Genomic DNA, 25,397 nt, shown 5'->3' with positions numbered 1-25,397 from the left:
GTTCATTTCAGTTCTTTGTGTGGATGCAGACAGCTCATTTTCAACTGATTATCCCTCATGAAAAAAACACAGCTCTGAGTTTTGTGTTCCATTTCTGTAGTTCGACCCCCCAGATGCCCTTAAGTCTGATCCACTGACCCTTCAGAGGCTCTTCCTAATCAGACTCAGTTGGTTTCAGAGTTGTGGTTTCATGTTTAGGACTATTTCATTCACACCTTTCATGTCGTCTTCTTATTCGTCTCCAGCTGATGGTGAAGAACCTGCAGTTCGAGGATGGGAAAATGATCGCTGCAGCTCAGTACTTCCGTTCAGGGAGCAGTGCAGCTGTGGAGCTCACAGAGGAGGAGAAGACCTTCGCTCAGCAGATGAGGGTTAGTCACCTTCTACTGTCCACTTCAATGACCCTCTAATGCTCCTCATGTGTCCCACTCTGACTGCTGATGACTTTCGATCACAGGACGTGTGGCAGAGCATTCTGACTAATGTGAGTCAGATTGAAGACTCCACAGATTTCTTCAAGTCTGGTGCTGCTTCCATGGATGTGGTGAGGTAAAGTTCTCCTCCATTGTTACGCTCAGTCTAGGGGTTACCAAGACGCAAACATGGTGTGAGACTCCCCTCCCTCCATGTCCCTTAACAAACAGGAGCAAGCTACAAAATAAATGACCAGCAATCAACAAAAATGCAATTTGAGAGATTTATTTACATAAAAAAATGAAATCAGAAAGGGAATCAAAGTAACAAAAATAACAAACAGAATAATGCTTTAAGCTCACTATGCTTACCTACAAACATAACCAAGAAAACCAAATTACATTAATCTTACGGTTATTATGACATTATCCTCTGTATTTTGTGTTTTTTCAGTGAATATCAGGTATTTTCCTATATTTAATTCACTGATCATATAAATGTTCATAAAAACTCAGATTAAAGTTGAGGGTTATTATATCAAAAACAGAGAAAACTGAGGAAAAAGTGACTTTTTCAGTCCAATCTCATTAACTGAACATACCCCCAGTGTGTCCATCCACTGTCGTTGATCCAACTCCGTGGGTGTTACTGGTGAATTAATGTTGTAGAAGATGACGGTGTTTCCACAGTAACTACGGAGCCTCTGAACGTCCGAATGGGTCATATCTGATGACCATGAAAAGATGAAGAACTGTATTTTACACCAATTATTGACATGGATTTACAAAACAAAACGAGGCTTTTTCAAGATCACGCATAAAGTCTGCACAGGACCTTTAAGTGATTTATCACCATTTGATATTATATTATCTTCTGTATTTTGCATTTTTAACTGTAGATCATGTATTTGCTTATATTTAAAATCATATAATTACATTTAATTTAGATGTTAATAAAAACTCAGAGTTAATTCAAAGATTATTATATCAAAACAGAGAAAACTGCAGAAAAAGTGACTTTTTCAGCAAAATCTCTCATTAACTGAACATAAACCCAGTGTGTCCATCTACTGTCATTGATCCAACTTCATGGGTTTTACTGGTGAATCAATGTTGTAGAAGATGACGATGTTTCCATGGTAACTACAGAACCTCTGAACGTCTGAATGTGTCATATCTGATGACCATGAAAAGATGAAGAACTGTATTTGACACCAATTATTTACATGGATTGATAGGATTAGTGGATCTTAAACAGTTTAGATCAGTAGATGGTTTGGGTCATCAGTGGCTGTTTGGGTCTTTAAGGGTTAAATATGCCATCTTGGTCTTATTTTTATACATCTCTACCTGATTTGTGTTCTCATCCCATCATGTCCACCTGAAGGCTGGTGGAGGAGGTGAAGCTTCGGGCCAGTCACTGCCAGCTGCAGAATGAAGACGTCTACATGAACACCACCTTCCAGGACTTCATCCAGATGTGTGTGAGGAAACTCCGAGGGGAGGACGATGAGGAGGAGCTGGTGGTCGACTACGTGAGTGTGGATGTGTGGATGGATGTTGTATCATTTAAGTGCAACTCTGAGATGTTCAGTTTTACAATGTGTTCTTCTTTAGGTGGAGAAGAACATCAACAATATGACCATTAAGATGCCCCATCAGCTGTTCATTAACGGAGAGTTTGTCGATGCAGAGGGAGGAAAAACCTACCAGACCATCAACCCCACTGATGGCACGGTAGGAAAAAGTGAGAGAGAGAGAGAGAAAGAAAGACCATCAACCCCACTGATGGCACGGTAGGAAAAAGTGAGAGAGAGAGAGAGAAAGAAAGACCATCAACCCCACTGATGGCACGGTAGGAAAAAGTGAGAGAGAGAGAGAGAGAGAGAGAGAGAGAGAGAGAAAGAAAGACCATCAACCCCACTGATGGCACAGTAGGAAAAAGTGAGAGAGAGAGAGAGAGAGAGAGAGAGAGAGAGAGAGAGAGAGAAAGAAAGACCATCAACCCCACTGATGGCACGATAGGAAAAAGAGAGAGAGAGAGAGAGAGAGAGAGAAACACACAGACAGAGAGAGAGACAGAGAAACACAGGCAGAGAGAGAGCTAGAGAGAGTGAGACAGAGCGAGAGAGAGAGAGAGGCATGGTAAGAAAAGGAGGGAGAGAGAGACACACAGAAAGAGAGAGACAGAGAGAGAGACAGACAGAGAGAGAGAGAGAGAGACATGAGAGACAGACAGAGCTAGAGAGAGAGAGACAGAGAGAGAGAGCTAGATAGATAGATAGATAGATTTTTTTAAAAATTTCAAACATGTATAAACTCATATGTTCCTACTTCTTACACGCAACTCAAATGATTTCATTCAGTTAAAGAACGGAAAAAGAACAGAACAGCTTTAAACACTGCCAGTACCGCCTTAAATTCAACTGCCGTTCCTCATCCTTATATTTATACCAAATTTGTATTTTATTTATTCCTTTGGTTCCTGGTTTATATTTTCACTTTGCTTTAATTCATCTGTTAGACTGTTCCATAATTTAGCCCCAGTGATTAAAACACACATCCTTGTTAGAGTTATTCTAACACAATGCATTTTTAAATTCAGTTTCTCTCTTAAATTATCTCCCCTTTCTTTCTCTGCAAACAATCTGTATTTTATTTGGAAGTCAGTTATGTCGTGCTTCAAATATTAGTTGTGCGTTTTTAAATTAAATCAAATCTGGAAATTTTAGAGTTAATTTGTCTGGTTTCTATATTCCAGTGTTATTTTATTTATATACTGGTTTTCATGTTTGTATTTTTGTCATTCTGTGGTTGTCATGTGGTCGTCTGTCCTGTGTGTCCAGGCCATCTGTGACGTGTCTCTGGCTCAGATCCAGGACGTAGACAAGGCTGTGGCTGCTGCGAAGGAGGCCTTTGAGGAGGGGGAGTGGGGTAAAATGAACCCCAGAGACCGAGGCCGACTCATTTACAAGTCAGTTCAAGTCACTTCTGTCTAGAATTTAAATCTGAAGAACTAAAGCACATCAGAACAGGTCATATGATCCTCATCATCTGAGATTAGACTAATGCGGGGGTCTCAAACAGTTTATACACATCAGCTGAACAACATTTGACATTACATTCTTTTTTCCCCAGACGTCAGGCAGGTACCATGACCATAAAACTCCGTCAAAAATACAGTAGTGTCCATCTTTCCGGAAACTTTCTATGTTCATCATCCAGTTGACATATATTTAATTTAGAGAGATATCTTTGTGTTGGAAGTAAAACAAAACATGTAGTTCCAGGCACAACAAACCCTGCCCCTCGCACATATTTCACCCATTATAAGTACCGTAAATGGGAAGATTTAAAAAATTCATAAAACATTTTAACTTTGACCTACTGTTTCCAAAATGTACTGAGATCTGTTCTGGGTCTCTGGCAATCTATGTAGTCTGTTTAGTATGAATTCAACCAAAGGTTTTGCTGCTACAGACGTGTGAAATTTTGCCCATTACAAGTAAATGGGGGGAGGGGGGGGGGGATCATAAAAAATTGAATCTTTGACCTACTTTTCCCAAAATATAGTTACATCTATTTTAGGTCACTGGAAATCTATAAACCAAATTTGGTGTGAATTCACCAAAGAGTTTTGCTGCTACAGACATTTGAAATTTCGCCCATTCTAAGTAAAGGGGGGGGGGGGGGGGGTTAAAAAAAAAATCATAAAATATTTTAACTTTGACCTACTGTTTCCAAAATGTAATGAGGTCTATTCTGGGTCTCTGACAATCTATAAACCAAATTTAGTATGAATTCAACCAATAGTTATGCTGCTGCAGACATGTGAAATTTCACCCATCGCAAGTAAATGGGGGGGGGGGGGGATCATAAAAAATTGAATCTTTGACCTACTTTTCTCAAAATATAGTTACATCTATTTTAGGTCACTGGCAATCTATAAACCAAATTTGGTATGAATTCACCAAAGAGTTTTGCTGCTACAGACATTTGAAATTTCACCCATTATAAGTAAAGGGGAGGGGGGGGGGGATAAAAAAAAAAATCATAAAAATTGTAACTTTGACCTACTTTTCCCAAAATGTAATGAGATCTATTTTAGGTCACTGGCAATCTATATAACCAAATTTTTTGTAAAAATGTTTGTAACTTTTCTTGTTATCATTATATTTGTCCAAACAAATGTACCTTTAGTTGGACCAGGCATTAAAATGAACAAGAAACTGAAGAAAACAAGGAGTGTTGAATATTTTTTTTTCCATGACTGTATTTAGCTCTATCTACCTATCTATCTATCTATCTATCTATCTATCTATCTATCTATCTATCTATCTATCTATCTATCTATCTATCTATCTATCTATCTATCTATCTATCTATCTATCTATAAAATAATATTGTACTAAATGGTGATATATCATTAAGTAAAGGTTAAATGTAGAGAAATTATTTTGAAAGTTGCCATAAAAACAGCTCTAAGTCTTTAAATAATAATCACTTACGCAGTATCAGATCTCAAAGTTTGATCTAAAGTAGAAAAAACCTGAAAGTGCTGAATGTTTATCTGTGTGTTCTTCCTCAGACTGGCCGACCTGATGGAGGAACACCAGGAGGAACTGGCCACCATCGAAGCCATTGACTCAGGCGCCGTTTACACTCTGGCCTTAAAGACCCACGTGGGCATGTCCATCCAGACCTTCCGCTACTTTGCCGGCTGGTGTGACAAGATCCAGGTAAGAAACAGCTGATCTGAAAGTGCAACTCACAGGAATGCCCTTTAATCTATAGAATATTTAAATCTAAATCTATTAAAAAATAATTATTTTCTTCTTTATGTTTCACAAGAGTATATTTACTGTTTTCTGTCTTTATTTTTGTATTTGCTGCTTTCAGCTGAGAAATTTACCCACAGTGGGATCAATAAAGTCTATCTTATCTAATCTTAATCTTATCTTTTTCCTATCTCCTCTGATCTTTATATTATCTTATTTTTATCTTATCTTATCTCAATCTTTATCTTATCTTATCTCATCTTATTTTATCTTATCTTTTCTTTATCTCATGTTATCTTTATCCTATTTTATATTAATCTTATTTTATCTTAATCTTACCTTAATCTTTATCTTATCTTTTTCTTATCTTATTTTTATGTTATCTTTTCTTTATCTTATATTATCTTTATCTTATCTTATATTAATCTTATCTCATATTAATCTTACCCTAATCTTTATCTTATCTTTGTCTTATCTTTTTCTTATCTTATTTTCTTTATCTTATATTATCTTTATCTTATCTTTTCCTTTTCTTTATCTTATCTTTTCTTTATCTTATAGTATCTTTATCTCATATTATCTTATCTTTTTCTTATCTTTTCTTTATCTTATAGTATCTTTATCTCATATTCTTATCTTTTTTTATCTTATCTTTTTGTTATCTTTTCTTTATCTTATCTTTTCTTTATCTTATCTTTTCTTTATCTTATATTATCTTTATCTTAATTTATCTTATCTTTATCTAATCTTTACCTTATCTTAAGGGTTACTTGTCAATTCATGAGACTTTCCTCCCACACAGGGCAGTACCATCCCCATCAACCAGGCTAGACCCAATCGGAACCTCACCTTCACCAAGAGGGAACCAATCGGGTAAGACATGGGCGCGTTCTACTGTTTCATGCCAGTTAATCGGGGCAGTTTTGTGCAAAATTCAATCTGACATTATTCAAACATGTCATGCTGTGTGTCTGTTTCCTCTTAGTGTGTGTGCCATTGTGATTCCGTGGAACTACCCACTCATGATGCTGGCGTGGAAGACGGCGGCCTGTTTAACAGCAGGAAACACAGTGGTCCTCAAACCTGCTCAGGTCAGATACACCATCATATGTCAACCACATATAAGCAGACTGGTGATAAGAGTAAGACTGAAGTAAGTAAAGTAAATAAATGATATGATACATTTTATAATAAGTAAAAAACAAAATAATTGGAATACAAAGTGTTAAAGAAAAACAAAACAAAAAAGTATTTGTATATTTTGAATATTGGGGGTTTGGGGTATTGCAGGTGATCAGAGTATTAGATATGTAAAATATTAGTAACAAAATTAATATTGTATTAGTATTTATTATTTCAGTTATGTTGTATTTTTCTTTTTTTTTTTTCCCTGTGTATTGTTTATTTCCAGGGAGGTATTTATATGAGCCTTTTTTGGCTTCTGCCCTCTCCTGCACAATGGTGTTACTTGCATGAAAATTGTTTTTTTTTTTATTTTTCTCTTGCTGTTTGTGATGTGCAAACAAAAAAAAGGAAAAAAAAAATGTGGTGTCAGATATAAAAAGACCCTTGAGCCAAAAATGTAGATGCATAAATAACTGTTATAACATCACCCTAAATCTAAAGATTTTCTGCATAACTCTCTAGAACCATGACAGTTCTGCTCAAACCTACTAAAAGTTTTCATTTTCAGAATTTTAACCCTTTAAAAGCCAGAGTAAATACATGATGTCACTGTTATTTGTGAAAAACACAAAAACTTAAATTATAATACATACATACATATATATATATATATATATATATATATATATATATATATATATATATATATATATATATATATAATTTATTATTGTGTGTGTATATATATATATATGTATATATATATATATATATATATATATATATATATATAAAATAAATTATTTACCTATTACTTATTAGATCTTAACAATTGTATCCTTCAAAAATTGCCTTACATACCATTTTTTAAAAATATCAAAAATGGACGACACATTCTTAAATCCATGCTGGCCTCATTCCATAGTTTAACTCCAACAACAGATATACATCTTCTTTTTGTCTTTTTTAGCTTTTTGTACAACAAATTTACAAACATCTCGCAAATCATATTTAGACTCGTGTTGAGAAGAACCTTTGTGCACAGATGGGGAGTAATTTTAATTTGGCTTTATACAGGTGACTCCACTGACAGCTCTGAAGTTTGCAGAGTTAGCGGCGAAGGGCGGGGATTCCAAAGGGTGTGATTAATATTCTGCCAGGATCAGGTAAAAGCACAGTACCAGTCTGGTTAAACTGGGAAAATAAAGAAACCCACAGTCTGATCGTAATGAACCTCCACCTCCAGGTGCTCTGGTGGGTCAGCGTCTGTCCGACCATCCTGATGTTCGGAAACTGGGCTTCACGGGTTCCACAGAGATCGGAAAACACATCATGAAGAGGTGAGAGGATCTAAACTGGGGGTGTCCAACATACGGCCCGTTAAAGCAGGGGGGTCCAACTCATTTTAGCTCAGGGTCCAATATGACCTGAAGTGGGTGGGACCAATAAAATACAGTGAAAAAAGTAAAATTACATGATGGAAATGTTTACATCTACAAACTATCCTTTAAAAATGTGAATAACACGAACAAACTGAAATGTCTTAAGAAAAATAAGTACAATTTTAATAATATTCTGTCTCAGTTTATCATTTACACATGTACATTATAATGTACAGATCACAGTGGATCAACAAATACACAAAATATGTAATAACAGGCAGAATATTGGTAAAAATTCAAATGTTATTCACATTTTTTTGAAATGATAGTTTAGAAATGTAAGTATTTTACTTTTTTACACGAAAAAAGGAGAAAAAAAACAGAGTTGCCATTATATATTGGTTATTATGATAGTGTTTTACTGACTGACTTGGTCTGAATGTGGCCCCTGAACTATAAGTATTTTGACACCAATGACTGTTAATATCTTCAGTGTAATTTTATATTTCACATATCAATCTCAGAGGCCGGATCAGAGCCTTTAAAGCACAGGTGTCAAACATAAGGCCCGTGGGCCAAAACCGGTCCACCAAAGGGTAAAGTCCGGCCCATGGGATGAATTTGTTAAATGCAAAAATGAAACTGAAGATATTAATAACAATCAAGGATGTACAGACCAATATGATCTAAATTGGATCAGACCAGTAAACTACTATCATAATAACTTATAAATAACGACAACTCCAGTTTTCCCTGTTTTGGTGTAAAAAAAAAAAAAAAAAAAAAAAAAAGTAAAATTGCATTAAGATGCTTACATTTATAAACTATCCTTTCACAAAAAAATGTGAATAATCTGAACAAATATGAACAACCTGAAATTTCTTTAGAAAAATAAGAGTATTTTTACCAATATTCTGCCTGTTATTAAATGTTTTGTGTATTTGTAGATCCACTGTTATCTGTAAGTTGTCATGCACCTGAATAAATGATAAACTGAGGCAGAATATTGTTAAAATTGCGTATATTTTTCATAAGAAATTTCAGGTTCATGTTATTCCAATATTTTAAAGGGTAGTTTGCTGATGTAAAAATTAGGTTATTTTGCTTTTTTCACTGTAAAACACAGATAAATGTTTGTAGTACATATTATTTATAGGTTATGTAATTATTTTACCGGTTGGATCCACTTTAGATCATACTGTGCTGCATTTGGCCCCTGAACTCAAATAAGTCTGACTCTACACGATTCTTAACCCAAAAGACCAAATCATTTCTTGCGCTGATGAGCGTTGATGTTCATCTGTGTTCTACAGTTGTGCTGTCAGCAACGTGAAGAAAGTTTCTCTGGAGCTGGGTGGAAAATCCCCTCTGATCATCTTCAGTGACTGTGACATGGACAAGGCTGTGCGCATGGTAACCATCAGCCATGGAAGGTGTGGTTCAGGTGTTGTTTTTCCGCACATACAGTGACTGAAGGGCTGTTTGTGTTGAAGGGCATGAGCTCAGTGTTCTTCAACAAAGGAGAGAACTGCATCGCAGCGGGAAGACTGTTCGTAGAAGACACCATCCATGACCAGTTCGTTAAGAAAGTGGTACGTGATTCCAGTCTCACATTCAAATGTTTTCAACAACTTTAACCCATAAAGACCCAGAGCTACTTTTGTGTCAGTTCCCAAATTAATTTTTCTCTTTATTTAAACTTTCTTAAGGGATTTATCACTTTTTATTACAATATTATCCTCTGTATTTCACATTTTTTCCTGTGAAAATCATATATTTTCCTGTATTTAATTGACTAATTCTGTAGATGTTCATAAAAGCTCAGATTAAAGTTGAGGATTATTGTGATTCCAGTCTCACACTCAAATGTTTTCAACTACTTTAACCCATGAAGGCTCAGAGCTACTTTTGTGTCAGTTCCCAAATGAATTTTTGTCTCTATTTCACCTTTCTTAAGTGATTTATCACCATTTATTATATTACCCTCTGTATTGTACATTTTTTCCCAGTGAAAATCATACATTTTCCTGTATTTAATTCACTGATCATGTAGATGTTCATAAAAATTCAGATTAAAGTTGAAGACATATCAGAAACAGAGAAAATTGAAGAAAAGGGGACTTTTTCAGGAAGTATATAACTGAACATAAACCCAGTGTGTCCATCCGCTGTCACTGATCCAACTCCATGGGTTTTACTTTCTGTAGAAGATGACGGTGTTTCTACGGTAACTACAGAGCCTCTGAACGTCCAAATGAGTCATATCTGATGAAACACTGTCATCTTCTACAACATTGATTCACCAGTAAAACCCATGGAGTTGGATCAGTGACAGTGGATGGACACACTGGGTTTTTAATGATATACTTGCTGAAAAAGTCCCCTTTTCTTCAATTTTCTCTGTTTCTGATATAATAATCTTCAACTTTAATCTGAATTTTTATGAAAATCTACATGATCAGTGAATTGAATAAAAGAAAATACATGATTTTTACTGAAAACCTGCAAAAAACAGAGGATAATATTACAGTAAATGGCAATAAATCACTTAAGAAAAGTTAAATTAAATAGAGAGAAAAATTAAATTGGGAACTGACACAAAAGTCACACTGGGTCTTTATGGGTTCATGCAGTGGTTTCCAACCTTTTTTTTTTCTCTTGACCCCATTTTAACATCACAAATTTCTAGCGAACCACACATTCAAAATAGAGACTGTTTCTTTACTAAAATTAATTTGTTTTTGATCCTGTAATAGTTTGCTATACTTTGTTTCAAATCCAGGTGAATTTTAGAGGACATTTAGTTTATATAATACATATTACTGTGGACAGAGGCAGTAAAGCCAGGTGTAGATTACTGCTCAAAGGGAGAACTTGATTTTCCTTGGTCAGGATATGTACAGTCAGTCCAGCTTGGATTTACAAAGCTGACAATTAATACTGAACAAACAAGAACTCAAACTATGAATTATGAAAGAGCTGCAGCATCTGAAACCGACCACAATGAACATTTGACAGATAAACAGAACCACAGTGCTCCAGTTTCACAACCAGTTTGCTATGGATTGGGATTGTCTCTGTCAACTCACCATATATTTTTTATTAGTAAGGTTTATTTGTATCAATTAGTAAAAATTTCAGGTGACCTCATTTGAATTCCAGGCGACCCCATGTGGGGTCCCGACGCCAAGGTTGAAAAACACTGGGTTAAAGTACTAAATCCCAAATGCACGAGGGTGAAAGTAAACGTTTTTCCACATCTGTATCTGGGCTGAGGTCTGCAGCTCTGTCCATGACCCTGGTCTGACTCCACACATGGATGCAGACCAGCGACCACAGGCTGATTTCACTCAGTGTGAAGTACATCTAAGGTCAAAACAAACAGAAATAGACCTAAAAAAAACCCCTCAAAATCACACACTACAGGTTGAGAATTGCATCTTAAAGTCTGCTGGGTTTTCTCTCAGGTTGAGGAGGTGAAGAAGATGAAGATCGGAGACCCTCTGGACCGCTCCACAGACCACGGACCCCAGAACCACAAGGCCCACCTGGACAAACTGGTGGAGTACTGTCAGACCGGTGTGAAGGAAGGAGCCACTCTGATCTGTGGAGGTAAACAGGTGCAGCGTCCAGGTGAGCGCTCACACCTGCACACACACACACAGGTGAGACAGTTGATTCCATCAGGTCTCATGTCGTTCTCTGTCTGCTTCCAGGTTTCTTCTTCGAGCCCACGCTGTTCACTGATGTACAAGACCACATGTACATCGCTAAAGAGGAGTCTTTCGGTCCCGTCATGATCATCTCCAAATTCAAGAGCGGGTACGTCCAGACCACCTGACCCAGACTCCAGCTCTGCAGTGGCGGAAAAACGCTTATGTTCACCCCATGCATCTGTGACAGGGCATAAAATTAACACCTGTCAAGCGCCAATGGCAGGTAGAAAATGTGTTTGGAGTGTGAAACAAAAACACTCACCTGCCAGTGGCCGATGGAAAAGTTTGAATTGCATGTGAGTTTTTGTTTTCATACATTCGACCATTTCTGCCGAATGAGTGAAAAATATTTTTGGCCGGTAAGTTTTTTGGAGGCCACTACCCAATGGCAGATGAGGTACAAAGTTAATTTTATGCCCTGATTTGAGATACGTTACATTAAGAATTAAGTCACAGACAGAACTGATCCCAAACTGGGAAACTGTAGAGTAGTAGCAGACAGTAAAAATAGAATATAAGATCAACAAGTGAATATAGGAGCAAACACATTGTACATAATGAATTAGAAGAATAAAAATAGAAATGGTAGAAAAACAGTAACATGCAAAAATAAACTGAAATGTGCAAAATAAAATGGAATTGTTTAGTCATATCCTCCTGAGACCCAGCAATCCAATTTTGTCCTCTGTAGGGAACAAGAGTTTCATAGCTTTAAAAAACAACAACAAAAACACTGCCCCCTGCAAAAAAATTTAAAATGTATTTGAAAAAACTGTTCCATCGTGCTGACTCGAATCAAGACAATTATTTAATGTAAAAAAAAAAAAAAAAGCCCAAACTTTTACTTTCCTGGGTGTCAGGAGGATATGGACGGTAAAGTGTACAGTGTAAATATGTTTATGACCAGGTTTGAACATCAGGACATTCACAGAATTCTGCCAAATATTGTTCCATTCTCTAAACCATCATGCTCCGTTCTGCTCGTGCTCAGTTTTGTCAAGAGCAAATGTTTCAGCAAAAGCCGTGACAAAAGAGAAATTTCTGTTTTCACTTGGAAAACAAATAGAACTAAGGTTCCTGTAGACCAGCAGCGTATTTAAAGACAGTAATTGACATTTATTTGACCTCTCAAGCTCATCTAAGGTCAAAGGTTGTGTCATCAATCCAGTGGTGATACTAGTATATTTTATCATATTGCACATACTGTTAATTTAGAAAAACTTCTTGCAGAACTAACTTTTTTTCATGTTTCTTTTCCTCTTGCTTGTACACGTTTTTAGCTGGATAGCCAAAATCTACGGTCTGGGTTTGACCTTTCAAGGTCACTCAAGGTCAAAGGTCATGGCAAATAAAAGCCCATATGTGACTTCCTATCTATTGCCAATAGTAATTATATCAATATGTTCAACCGTTTTCAAGTTATAGTACTTTGAAATGTGTCCCATTATTACAAAAGAGGATCAGGGCCACTGGTGAGGGAAAAAAAAAAAAAAGGTCCAGTATATATATTTTATTATTATTATTCTGAGAAAAAAGTCAGAATTCTGACATTAATCTCAGAATTCTGACTTTTTTCTCAGAATAATAATAATAATAAAATATATATGTATATTGAACCCTTTTTTTTCCCCCAGTGGCCCTGATCCTCCTCCGTACATAATAAACCAATGGGGATTTGGAAAATTTCAAAAATTCATAAAAAATTCAAAAATTAATATTTCCCAATTCTTTGAACAAACTTGGTAGACCCTAACCCAAAGATGGACGACAACTGATGCCAATAATAATAATAATAATAATAATGGATTGGATTTATATAGTGCCTTTCTAGACACCCAAAGCGCTTTATATTATTGACCCATTATTTATTCGCTCTCACATTCTCCCTCTGGTGGTAGTAAACTACATCTGTATCCACAGCTGCCCTGGGGCAGACTGACAGAAGTGTGGCTGCCAATTTGTGCCTACAGCCCCTCTGACCACCACCAAACATTCATACACCAGTGTGAGTGGCACTGGAGGCAAGGAGGGTGAAGTGTCTTGCCCAAGGACACAACGGACTGACTAGGACAGAGCGGGATTCGAACCACCAACCCTTTGGTTATTGGACAACCCACTCTACCACCTGAGCCACAGCCGCCCCTATATAATAATAGTCCATCAGACCCTTCAGGCTGTTGGACTAAAAAAAGGAGAGACAATCTCTCTCTCTCTCTCTCATCCATTGTGTTACTTTTGTGTTTTTTTGTCCATTTTCTATAACATCTATAACAATAAGCCAAAAAAAGCATCATTTGTATTTGTTTGTGTCTGACACAGCCTCACCTTCTGAAACAAACAAAAAAGGTTTTTCCATAAATACTTCATGATAATATTTGAGATTATATAAAATTGGAAGCCTGTCCAGATCTTCTTTCCACTATTGCATGTCCTCTTTAATCACCAGCCGTCTCATGTCCTTCCTGTTTGTCCCTCTGCTTCAGTGATGTGGACGACGTCCTGAGGAGGGCTAATGACACAGAGTACGGCCTGGCATCAGGAGTTTTCACACGAGACATCAGCAAAGCACTGTACGTCAGCGAACGGTTAAACGCTGGCACCGTGTTCGTCAACACCTACAACAAGACTGACGTGGCGTCGCCGTTTGGAGGTTTCAAACAGTCCGGCTTCGGCAAAGACCTGGGTAAGAACTGGACAACTACCCTTTACCTACCCTGAAACTATTTCACACCCAATTCAAACAATCATCTCTTGAAATATAAAAAAAAACAAAATAATTCAATAAATAAATATCATTTGATCCTGGCAAACTATTTATTTATTTATTTATTTATTCTAGCAAGTGCCTTAAAAAAAATGATTGATCCATTTCTTTTTTTTTTAAACATTCATAATTTTAATGTTTTAGAAAATAGAACAGTGGGAACAGTCTGGAAACATAAATTACATACGGAGTTCTATTTATTTACTATTTATTCACCATCACTTTAGTGGAATTGCTTATTGCTAGTGTATTGTATTTATTGTTTTATGTGGTCATATTTTAAGGTTTAGCTTTTAATCTCATTGTACTGCTGTGCAATGACAAATATATTCTGATTCTGATATTTTTCCATACATTTGTTTCCATTTTCCATACTTTTCCAAACCTGGAAATTTATAAAATCAAATTCCATACTTTCCATAGTTGCGTAGGAACCCTGGGTGTTGTTGGTTTTAAGTTTTTAGTTGTGTTCATGTTTAGCGAAGGTTGTTTGAGTTACAGAACATGACTCCTGCTGTCACTGTCTGTGACTCCAACAGGACAAGAGGCGCTCAACGAATACCTGAAGACAAAAGCAGTGACCATCGAGTACTGAGTCCAGTCAAAGGAGGAAACTGCAGCCACACACGATGACACCGTCTCTACTGAAACACCCGTCACCGTTTCATACAATAGCTAGCTGTTCAGTCATCAGTGACTCCAGTGTGTCTGATGGTTCTTCTTATGGCTGAATCATCCTCATCCTCACATTTACGTCATCTTTAACACATGTCTGTTCAGTCTAACCAACACCTTTGAGCCACGTGAGTCTGAGCTGAGTCATGTTTCTACACCAGTGACCTCTGTAATCAAGGTACGAGTAGAAATATTATTCTGAAACACTGCATTCATTTCTAATATGGCTTACATTAGGTCTGAGAAGAATAAAGAAATGTAACATTTCTAATACTTTTTGATTAATAAAGGGCACAGATGAACATCCGTCTGCTTTGACTCTTTTTCTGTTTGACTCAAAAACAATGTTATCTGAAAAATACTTTTAGTGACTACATTGATCTCACTGTCTAAATCATTTTCACTGTTGCTTGGCTTCTTAATGTTCCTCTACATTTAACCCTGACCAAGTGATCTGTCATTATTTATTATTATATCATCTTGTGCATTGTGTAATGTTACAGAAGAGGATTAGGGCCATTGAAAAAAAATAAACATTAAGGTCCAATATATTTATGTATTATTATTGTGAGAAAACAGTCAGAATACTAAAGTCAGAATTCTGAGAAAAAAGTCAGAATTCTGAGTTTAAAGTCAGGATTCTGAGAAAAAAGTCTGAATTCTGAGGAAAAAAGTCTAATTCTGACTTTTTTTCTCAAAATAATAATAATAAAAAAAAATACTGGACCTTAATTTTGTTTTGTTTTTTTCCCAGTGGCCCTAATTCTCTTATGTAGCAATATTGGGGAATTTTTCTATTTATTCTTATTTATCCTACTTTTTGGACCCAGAACTATTTTTGTGGCGACTTCCAAATACATTTTTGTCATCACATCTCACTTTTCTGAAATGATTTATCACAATTTACCATAATGTTATCCTCTGCATTTGCATTTTTCAGTAAAAATCAGGTGTTTTACTATATTTAATTCACTGATCATGTAGATGTTCATTAAAGCTCAGAGTTATTAAAGGTTATTAAATCAAAACAGAAAATAGTGAAGAAAAAGTGACTTTTCAGCTAAATCTGTCATTAAGTGAACATAAATCCAGTATGTCCATCCACTGTCATTGATCCAACTTCATGGGTTTATCATTTTTTCTTCAGTTTCAATCAGTTTGTGGCTTATTTTATTCTTGTTCATTATTATTTTGTTGATTTATTACACATTTTTTCCACTATGGCTGTTTTTGTTATGTTGCTTTGTTTTTTATTTTTTAACATAATTTTGGAGGATTTTTTGCACATTTTTTCGTTTTATTTGGGATTTTGTAAAGTTTTTATACATCTTTTGTTCATTTTATTTATTTATTTATTTGTATATATATATACCCAGTGTGTCCATCCACTGTCACTGATCCAACCCCATGGGTTTTACTGGTGAATCAATGTTGTACAAGATGACGGTACTTCCATGGTAACTACGGATCCTCTGAACGTCCAAATGGGTCATATCTGATGACCATGACAAGATGAAGAACTGTATTTTACACCAATTATTGACATGTATTGATAGGATTAGTGGATCAACAGGTATTAAACAGTTTAGATCAGTAGATGGTTTTGCTCACCGGCAGCTGTTTCTGTCTTTGAGGCTTAACATTAGAATATTTGGCCATTAATCATGTGACAAAATAAGCCAAAGCTCTCAAACACTTTTGGTGTTTATTGGCTTAATAGAAACATACAGTGAGTTTGCGCCAACAAAATATGGTACAAAACTAGCATTTAACCAAGCATCTCATCCACTGGTACTGTTGATCACTACACTTTATCGATGCAATGTACAGTCGCAAAAAAATTATTAAATCACCCCGTTTTTTCTTCAATTTCTTGTTCATTTTAATGCCTGGTTCAACTAAAGGTTCTTTAATTTGACCAAATATAATGATAACAACAAAAATAGCTCATAGTAGTTTAATTTCAGAGCTGATATCTGTCCATTTAACATGTTTTCTTGATAATAACCAAGATCACTTCAGTTCTTACATCAGTATTTATGTCATTGCACTGACAAAAACAGTGCATTTACACATTCCATGTTTTCTTTTCGGTCTGTTTTAGTCACATGATACACACAGGAGTTAGTACTTGCATAACCATTGTTTTTGATGACTTTTGATGGTCTAATAATTTTTTCTGCGACTGTAGCTATACATCAGTTTCAGTACTTTACAATATGAGGCTGTTGCGTATAGAGTCTGAAATGTATAGAAATCGATGCATAAGTTTCCCTTTTGTTTCTATACCAGCAGATTAACATAAAATATTAAAACTCCACCATATCATTGTAACACGTCAGTTACAATTGATTATTTTCATCTTGCTTTACTGCAGCATTTTCCACTAAATAAAGAACTTAAAGAATAAATAAAACTTATCCATTCACTGAAGAAATGACACAAGACAAACATAAACTCCAAAGGTCTTCTAATTACAAAAGCCTCGATATTATCACTTAAATAATCTATTGAGAAATGCTGATTTATGTAAATTAGAGGCAGCAGTAAAACCTTATTTGTCTCATTTGTTATAGTTTTTAAGAGTCACTGAGTCACAGGAGACGGAAGCCGTTAAAGAAATGTTCATTATTCAATAAATATTTATCTAAAATACAAAAAGCTACAAAACCCCCATCCCCGATCACTGCCAAAATGTAATCATTTTTTCCTTGTGCCAGTATCAACATTTCCTGAAAATTTCATCAAAATCCTTCCATAACTTTTTGAGTTATAACAGACAAACGGACAAACCCTCCGTAATTACTTCCACCGTTCCTTGGCGGAGGTAATTACGTACGGAATATATGCAGAAGACGGACAGAACTCTCCGTCCATATCCGTCTGTGTCTTTAACGTAACTTTCAGTCACCGTTACTTTTGTCACCGTCGTTTATTTTGAAAAATCTCCACACTGCTGACATTACTCCTCCGCTGTGTACTTGATGCACTTAACTGCGAATGTCACGTTGCCATCAAGTGATATCGGTGTGTTTGTATCGGAGCACTTTTACGAGTACGAGTATTAGAACACACGCTCAGTATCGGACCGATACCTGATACTGGTATCGGTGCATCCCTGTATTTTATAAACTATCTGCTATCAGTCACCTTACACAGGAACTGCTGAATTTCCCTCAATGCATGGAGAACATCATCCTGCTTCAGTCTCTGCCGTGTTTGTGAGCGAATGTTCCTGTCGTACGTAGGGGTGTAAGAAAATACTGGTTGTGCAATATATTGCGATATTTCATTCCACAATACTGCATCGATATTAAAAAGTACTGTATTGATATTTTTAGGTATTTATTCAAATGCAGATATTGTGGAGGTTCATTTTTGTTTTTCTTTTTTGTTTATATTTTATTTATTATTATTTAACACTCTTTTAATAATAATGTTAGTTCCTTTGTTGGGATTGCACAAAAATAATGTTCTGATGTTAGTTATGAATAGGGATGTAACGATTACCAGTATAATGATAAACCGCGGTAAAATTGCCAATGGTTAGTATTACTGTTTAAACTCTAATTATCATGATAACCGTGTTTGATTACCACACTTTTCCGGAAAAACGCCTATGTAAAGATCTGCTTTCATGTCACATATTTGAGTACAGTTTTAATTTAATATTTTAACTGTATATACCTAATATTTGGAACCAATTTCATTTTTAAAGTATTTGAAAAGGTTCATTAAGCATCTTTGTGTTATTTATGCAATAAATTATATACATTTTTCAAATTGGATTTTATATAATTTTTTTTTGTGTTTTCTGGCCTTTTGTGTTGATATAGTCGGTTAAAGTGAAAAAAATAATGGATGAGATAGATGAAGTTGTGCTGAAAAAAAAAGATACCAAACATGAGGTATAGTAAACATTTCTTTATATAGTATATAAAGGCAAAATCAGAAATACTGAAAAACAGCCAAAATAGGCTTAGACCACTAAGGGTTAATATTTGAATGTTTCTGCAACAGAAAGTACATTGTGCCAATTATTTTATTAGGTTTTTTTTTTTTTTTTTTTTTTCAAAATACAAGTTGGTTAAATTATTTCAGTGTGTGTACTAGTGCTTTTTGAACATTTTGAGCACAATTTCAACAATACCGCGATAATAATGATAACCGTGATAATTTTGGTCACAATAACCGTGATGTGAAATTTTCATATCGTTACATCCCTAGTTCTGAACTAACAGAACATGAACATTTGAACAGGATCATAAACTGTAATGTCTGTAAAACAGAATCTCAGTTTGAACACAGGAACATTTTGTGATTTAGTATTAGATCCTGTTCTGAATAAATAAAAATGTGTTTAGTATTTGTGCAGATTTCTGCTGTAATTCAATTCTTCAAGGAAATAATCATTAAAAAAAGAAACAAACAAAAAATTGCCTTTTTAACAGTATTGTGATATATCGTATCATGATCCTAGTATTGTATCGTCAGATTCTTGCCAATACACACCCCAGTCGTACGTGGACTTCAGCCAATGTGAGTGCTAGTTAATGGAAGCCAATGGAGGCCAAATGGCGTTGAATAACACACGAAAAGTTGAAACTGCGTATGTATAGCACGCCAAATGCCATAAGAACTGGTGTGACATACAACGTGATTTCACGAGATCAGTCTGACTTCAGCTTTTCATGGAGTGAACTTCCATGTGTCTCAGCATGTCCTTCTTATGCGTGAACGTCCTGGAGCAGATGACGCAGGGGTGGGGTTTCTCTCCTGTGTGGGTTCTCATGTGACACATCATGTTGCTCCTCTGCTTGAAGCCTTTGCCGCAGAGTTCGCACGTGTACGGTTTCTCCACTGAGTGCACCCTCATGTGGACTCGCAGACACTCGCGCCGAGAAAACCGTTTGCCGCACTCTTGGCAGCAGTGAGGCTTCTGACCCGTGTGAACCAGTAAGTGCCGTTTTAAGTGGGTCCGTGTGGTGAAGGTTTTACCGCAGACGTAACACAGATTATCGTCAGAATATCTGACCAATGTTTCAGCCGGTCTTTGTGTGTTCATGTCATAGTTTGGACAGACAGTGGTTGTACTTTGATGTGACTTCATGTGCTTCATTAAAGAGCACTGACCGTGAAAATACTGTCCACACAGCTCACAGTCAAAATGTCCCTGGTTTGTCCTTTCACTTGTGCTCAGGCTGAGTCTGGTTTGTTTTTCCGTGACCTTTTTCTTTGACTTTGAGTGAATCGGTCCGCTCTCAGCCAGATCTGTGTCACCGGTATCGTTTTCAGCCTCGCTGTCCAAACAGAGGGGCTGTAAAACCTCTGCCCCCTCCTCGACCTCCTCACCTGTTTTCACCCAGTTTTCAGCTGAGGTGCTCGGAAAAAGATCTCCGTCTCTGCTCTGATCAGGTCTGAAACTCACACCAGAGTCTGCAAGTCTCTGCTGATCCGGGCTGGACCGCTGATCCTGAGGTTCTGGAAACTTTGATCCTGAAGAGTCGTGGATAGATGAGAACTTTAGTTCCTCTTCTGAGGCTGAGGATACAAAGAGAAGAACATAAGGCAGAGATCAGCATCCATCCAATTAATATTAGTGCTGTCAAATGATTAAAATGTTTAATCAGATTAATCACAGGGTTACTGTGGATTAATTTAAATTAATCACAATTAAATATCATTCATTTTTAATCTATATTAATCACGTTTCATTTTGCATGAACAAACAGACTCAAGACAGAAGTTAATATATATGCACTGAACATGTTTGTCTAAGCTGGGCAACATGTTAGCCGTAGTGCTAGCAGAATCCCTGACAATATAACAATATGTACATATAATAATAAACATTTCAAAGACTTTGTACCCCCCCCAAATAATCAGTTGTACAGTGGTGATTTTTAAAATGTATTTATTTTTCCTGATTATGAATAAAACAGAATGTACACTGGCATAACAATATGAATAACAGAATTAGAATTCTTTATTAATCCCACGGGGAAATTATTGGATGTTACAGTTGCTCCATTCAAGTAGAATAAAAAGTAAAATTTTAGCTTTTTTTTTTTTTTTTTTTTTTTTTTTTTTTTTTTTTTACATTAAACAATTGTCTTGATTGGAAACGGTATAATGCAACAGTTTTTTCAGATACATTTTTTTTATTTATTTTTTTTATTTATTTTTTTTTAATGGAATGTCCTTTCCAATGGACAACATTTTTTAAGTAAAACTGTCAAACTTTTGTTCCCTTCAGAGGACAAAAATGCATTGCTGGGTCTCTGGAGGATACTGAAACAATGTCCCACATATTGCAAACAATCACACAGGACCATAAGACCACCAACTATTGAGACTGATCAGAGGAACTGGGAAAGTTGGATTCAAGTAATATGGACTGTATTTGTCCTTCACAACCTTTAGTAACCTATTCCTGTGTTTTCAAATGAATCTTTCTATTTATAAATGACAAACTATTACAGTCCAGCTCAGTATAGATCCAGGAACTGTGATAACAGTGGATTTGTACATGAGTGTATATCATTGGACATTTTTTTCAGCAATTTATACCTTATTTTAAGATTTATTTTTACTTTTTTGAGGAGTCATACCATGGATAAATCAGTTTAAGTAAGCTCTTGTTTATTTGTTTAACCTCACCAGTAAATAAAAAACTAACAAAAAACGTACACTGGCTTTTCACATTTGAACTTGTCAGAATACCACTATTTTTTTTTTTTGTTATCCCTTTCATGCATGAATTATGATTACTTAAATCACGATTTTTTTTCCTGAATGTTTTTATTCCTCTTTAGGCATGAAAAAACAATGTGATTGAAATTTTTTTATGAATCTCTTTTTCATGGAGGTACAAAAAGGGCCACTCAGCTGGACACCATGCATTTAATTTTTGAAGTGAAGAAACATGTATTTACTGACATACTGTGTGAAAACTATGAAATAAAATCATTTTTAATGCTGCAAATCTGATGTTTCCTCACATTTAACATACTATAATACTAGTTATTACTCACTCAGATAATATGCAACAAAAAAAAAAAGTTTTTGTTTTAAAAGAAATTTAAATTACAGTCTAATAACAATTAGCAATTGATTTACACATATGTTACTGCAGATCAGGTTTAGCAAGAACAGGAACAGTAATCCAGGCTCTTTTCATGGGTCGTTCCATGTTGGTGGAACGTTCTACCGAGCACTACGAGAACAGAGGCGTCCCTGCCTATCTTCAAGAAGCTCCTGAAGACCCAGCTCTTCTGAGAGCACCTCCTGTCCTAGCACTGTCAGACATTCCATTTTAAATATTTTAATAAGTTTTTTTCCCAGGATTATCACAGATTTTCCCAGGATTATCTCTAGACCTGCTGCGGTGGTCCTGCCTCTCTCCTGCCTTCATCATCATCACTCACTTATCCTCAACTGCCTCCATGTGTCTCCCCCTACTCCCCCCTTCTCCCCCAGTCTCTATCGCTCTCTCTTTTTCTCTTTCTTTACCCTCTCTCCTTAACTCCAACTGGTCAAGGCAGACAGCCATCCTCCAGGAGTCTGGGTCTGCTCCAGGTTTCTGCTGTTAAAGGGAAGTTTTTCCTTCCACTGTCACCAGTCACAAGTGTTTGCTCCTGGAGGATTCTGTTGGGTTTCTGTAAATTGGCTTAGAGTCTGGTTTTGACCAACTCTATATATAAAGTGTCATGAGATAACTTTTTTGTTGTGATCTGGCACTATATAAATAAAATTTGATTGAGTGATTTGATTAGTTTTCCCCTGTAAGTTTCTTTGGAAAAAAGCGTCTGCCAAATGCATAAACATAATGGTATGAACTGTAATGCATGGGGTGTTGCATAAGCGTCCACTGTTGGTTGATATGCAAGTAAAACAACAAAATCCATGAATATACAAGGGAACAGCTTTGAATAGCTGTCCACTGTAGTAACCACTATACATGAAAAGGTTAATTAGTGATAAATAACAACACATTGCGGACAGAAAAACAACACCACCAACACATAAACAAATGGAAAATAAACAAACCAAAAACACAAACAACGACAGAGTAATGACAACATCAGGTTAAAATGAAAAACATAATACCCCTAAAATCTATCACAATTTATTTATTTATTTATTTTCTGAAATGCTTTGAATTTATTCTATGACCCAAATAAAACCTAAAGAGACCCACCTGCGGTCCACGACCCTGTGTTTGGACTAAACTAAAGTCCACCTCTGAACACTTAAAAGCCGAACACATTTTCTGAACAAACACAGTCTTTTCCAAACATGACCCTCTGCTGTAAAACCCAGGCTTATGTGTTTTATATTTGTTTAGTAGTTGTATTTGTTTGTGCAGGTTGTTTTCTGTAAAGTTGGGATGTACCTGCTGACACTTTCTCCTCCTGCATCAAACCTCCGGCTAACGTTAGCATCCCTCGGTGTTCGCCGCTGACATTTAACAAACACACGGTCTTCTGATACTCCAGAAGGGTTCTTTCCACCGCTCCGAATATCTCCTCCGCTGCCGCCGCCAGTCGCTCGTTAACAAATATTCTTAGTTTGTGTATTGAAGCCATTTTGTCTGTTAACGGGACCTCCTACCGCCACTGTCCTGTACACAAACTACAACTACATCTTCTTCACGCGGTGTTTGAACGGTGTATGTTTCTATAAATAAACGGCGTAACGTCGCCCCCTGTGGTCTGGAAGCAGTACTACAACTACACAAAAGAATATGGTTTTAAGCAGTACTGCAACAACTACTACACAAAAGAGTATGGTTTTAAAATATGCCAAACTCAGTTTAGTTCAGGAGCCAAATGGGCTCTATGCACAGCCTCACTACTTCCTGAACTTCAGGTGGGTCCTTTATTCCCTGTCTTTCATTATTAGACACACTGATTAATCCAGGTGTGTCTGCTACTTCTTGTTATGACGACTGATCAATTAGGTACACCTGATTAATCAGTGTGTCTAATCATGAAAGACAGGAAATAAAGTCCAAAATACAGTCCATTCAGCCCAATTTGATCTCAAGGGTATGGTGGCCCAGAGGTGCAACAGCCCCAAAAATTATCCACGATAAGAAAAAAAAAGAACAGCCCAAAAAAGTATCCACAATAAGAAAAAAGGAGAACAGTGGGTAATTTTTTGTGTCATTCTCTTTTTTTCTTATAGTGGATAATTTGTGGGTTGTTCTCTTTTTTTCTATGGATATTTTTTGGGTTGTTCTCTTTTTTTTCTTATTGTGGATTTTTTTGGGTTGTTCTCTTTTTTTTCTTACAGTGGATAATTATTTGGGTTGTTCTCTTTTTTTCTTATTGTGGATAATTTTTTGGACTGTTCTCTTTTTTTCTTATAGTGGATCATTTTTTGGGCTGTTCTCTTTTTTTCTTATAGTGGAAAATTTTTTGGGTTGTTCTCTTTTTTCTTACAGTGGATAATTTATATATAAATATATACATATACATATATATATATATATATATATATATATATATATATATATATATATATATATATATATATATATATATATGTATGTATGTATGTATATGTATGGATAATTTTTTGGGCTGTTGCACCTCTGGGGCCACCACTAAAGTGGGTCAGAGCAGTAAAATAATAGTATAATAATCTACATATAGAATAGAATAGAATAGAATAGAATAGAATAGAATAGAATAGAATAGAATAGAATAGAATGCCTTTATTGTCATTATACACATGTACATTGAGATTTAAAAAGCCGCTCCTTTCAGAGCAAAAGTATGTATAGAATAAAAAAACGATAGATTGCAATCATAAATAAATGTGTCTTGAGATAAAATAGTTAAAATAAGTTATATATACAGCATGAAGTATTAAAAATTGTGCAGTATTGTGGTCTGAATTATATTGCACAGAAGTAGTAAATATTGATTGCACAGTAGATGGTTGAGAGGTAGTCTGGGGGTCGGGGGGGTCAACTGTGAGTTCAGACTGGTGATGACTTGTGGAAAGAAACTGTTTTGAGTCTGTTTGTCTTGGTTCTGATGCACCTGTAGCGCCTCCTGAAGGCAGTAGGTCAAACAGGTCGGTGCCAGAGTGGTAGTTGTCCTGGATAATGTTTTTTTTCTCTGTTATTTAATGACAACTCCAAGTTTTTCTTTGTTTTAGTGCAATAAAAAACATTAAATTATGAAAATATTTACATTTGGGTGCTTCTATGAAACTTGGTTTATTTTGGTGCTTGGCATTTTTCCAGCTTTTTTAGACCCACATGTTTATGGAATGACTTTTCGTGTCATCTTGTGATAATAAGTAAACAAATCGTCGCATTTGTGATTTAATTGAAAAAGTGGCATTACGCACTTCTGTTTTTTGACATTTTGTAAATATTTTGTGCATATTTTCAATGGAAAAGCATAAACAGTTAGTAGCTGCTGAACAAAAAAAACTTGGCATGAGGGACTTTTCTGGTGCAATCTTCAAATTCACCACTAGATGTCACTAAATATTATCAGGTCAACAGTGAAGCTCCATGGCAGTAG

The 25,397-nt window shown here is 35.9% G+C and overlaps 2 protein-coding genes across 3 annotated transcripts in view; one reads left to right on the top strand and one right to left on the bottom strand.

Annotated features, from left to right (window-relative positions):
- The window catches only part of aldh1l1 (aldehyde dehydrogenase 1 family, member L1), a 43,620-nt gene extending 28,461 nt beyond the window's left edge, over window positions 1-15,159 (top strand). The window contains 17 exon segments of the mRNA XM_030133756.1: window positions 246-371; window positions 458-549; window positions 1,801-1,948; window positions 2,031-2,150; window positions 3,260-3,387; window positions 5,002-5,152; window positions 5,994-6,064; window positions 6,177-6,282; window positions 7,394-7,438; window positions 7,440-7,482; window positions 7,563-7,656; window positions 9,012-9,111; window positions 9,192-9,290; window positions 11,166-11,331; window positions 11,415-11,520; window positions 13,898-14,097; window positions 14,718-15,159. Of these exon segments, the coding sequence (XP_029989616.1) occupies window positions 246-371; window positions 458-549; window positions 1,801-1,948; window positions 2,031-2,150; window positions 3,260-3,387; window positions 5,002-5,152; window positions 5,994-6,064; window positions 6,177-6,282; window positions 7,394-7,438; window positions 7,440-7,482; window positions 7,563-7,656; window positions 9,012-9,111; window positions 9,192-9,290; window positions 11,166-11,331; window positions 11,415-11,520; window positions 13,898-14,097; window positions 14,718-14,773 (1,851 nt within the window). The 3' untranslated portion in view covers window positions 14,774-15,159.
- A 2,696-nt stretch (window positions 15,160-17,855) lies between these two features.
- Window positions 17,856-23,488, bottom strand: LOC115419160 (zinc finger protein 664-like). Of its 2 annotated transcripts, XM_030133808.1 has the most exons (4): window positions 23,249-23,488; window positions 19,540-20,394; window positions 19,372-19,388; window positions 17,856-18,094 (listed from the first exon to the last, which is right to left on the bottom strand). In XM_030133808.1, exons 1-3 carry the CDS (start codon window positions 23,439-23,441, stop codon window positions 19,384-19,386), a joined length of 1,053 nt encoding a protein of 350 aa, XP_029989668.1. In that variant the 5' UTR covers window positions 23,442-23,488; the 3' UTR covers window positions 17,856-18,094; window positions 19,372-19,383. The 2 variants fall into 2 exon arrangements, with proteins under 2 accessions (XP_029989668.1, XP_029989666.1); XM_030133806.1 differs by lacking the exon at window positions 19,372-19,388 and having other exon boundaries at window positions 18,076-18,101; window positions 19,532-20,394.
- Window positions 23,489-25,397: the final 1,909 nt, after the last annotated feature.

The sequence above is a fragment of the Sphaeramia orbicularis genome, chromosome 5, assembly GCF_902148855.1.
Source record: "Sphaeramia orbicularis chromosome 5, fSphaOr1.1, whole genome shotgun sequence".
In the NCBI taxonomy this organism is placed as follows: Eukaryota; Metazoa; Chordata; class Actinopteri; order Kurtiformes; family Apogonidae; genus Sphaeramia; species Sphaeramia orbicularis.
This window is presented reverse-complemented; position numbering and strand designations above follow the sequence as displayed.

What these genes read in the sequence shown, in the direction of transcription:
- LOC115419160 (XM_030133808.1), bottom strand. Translation starts at nt 23,441, where the DNA reads ATGGCTTCAATACACAAACTAAGAATATTTGTTAACGAGCGACTGGCG. An exon ending in GGAGGAGAAAGTGTCAGCAG is followed by an intron (nt 20,395 to 23,248) that starts GTACATCCCAAC and finishes TTGTATCCTCAG; the next exon opens with CCTCAGAAGAGGAACTAAAG.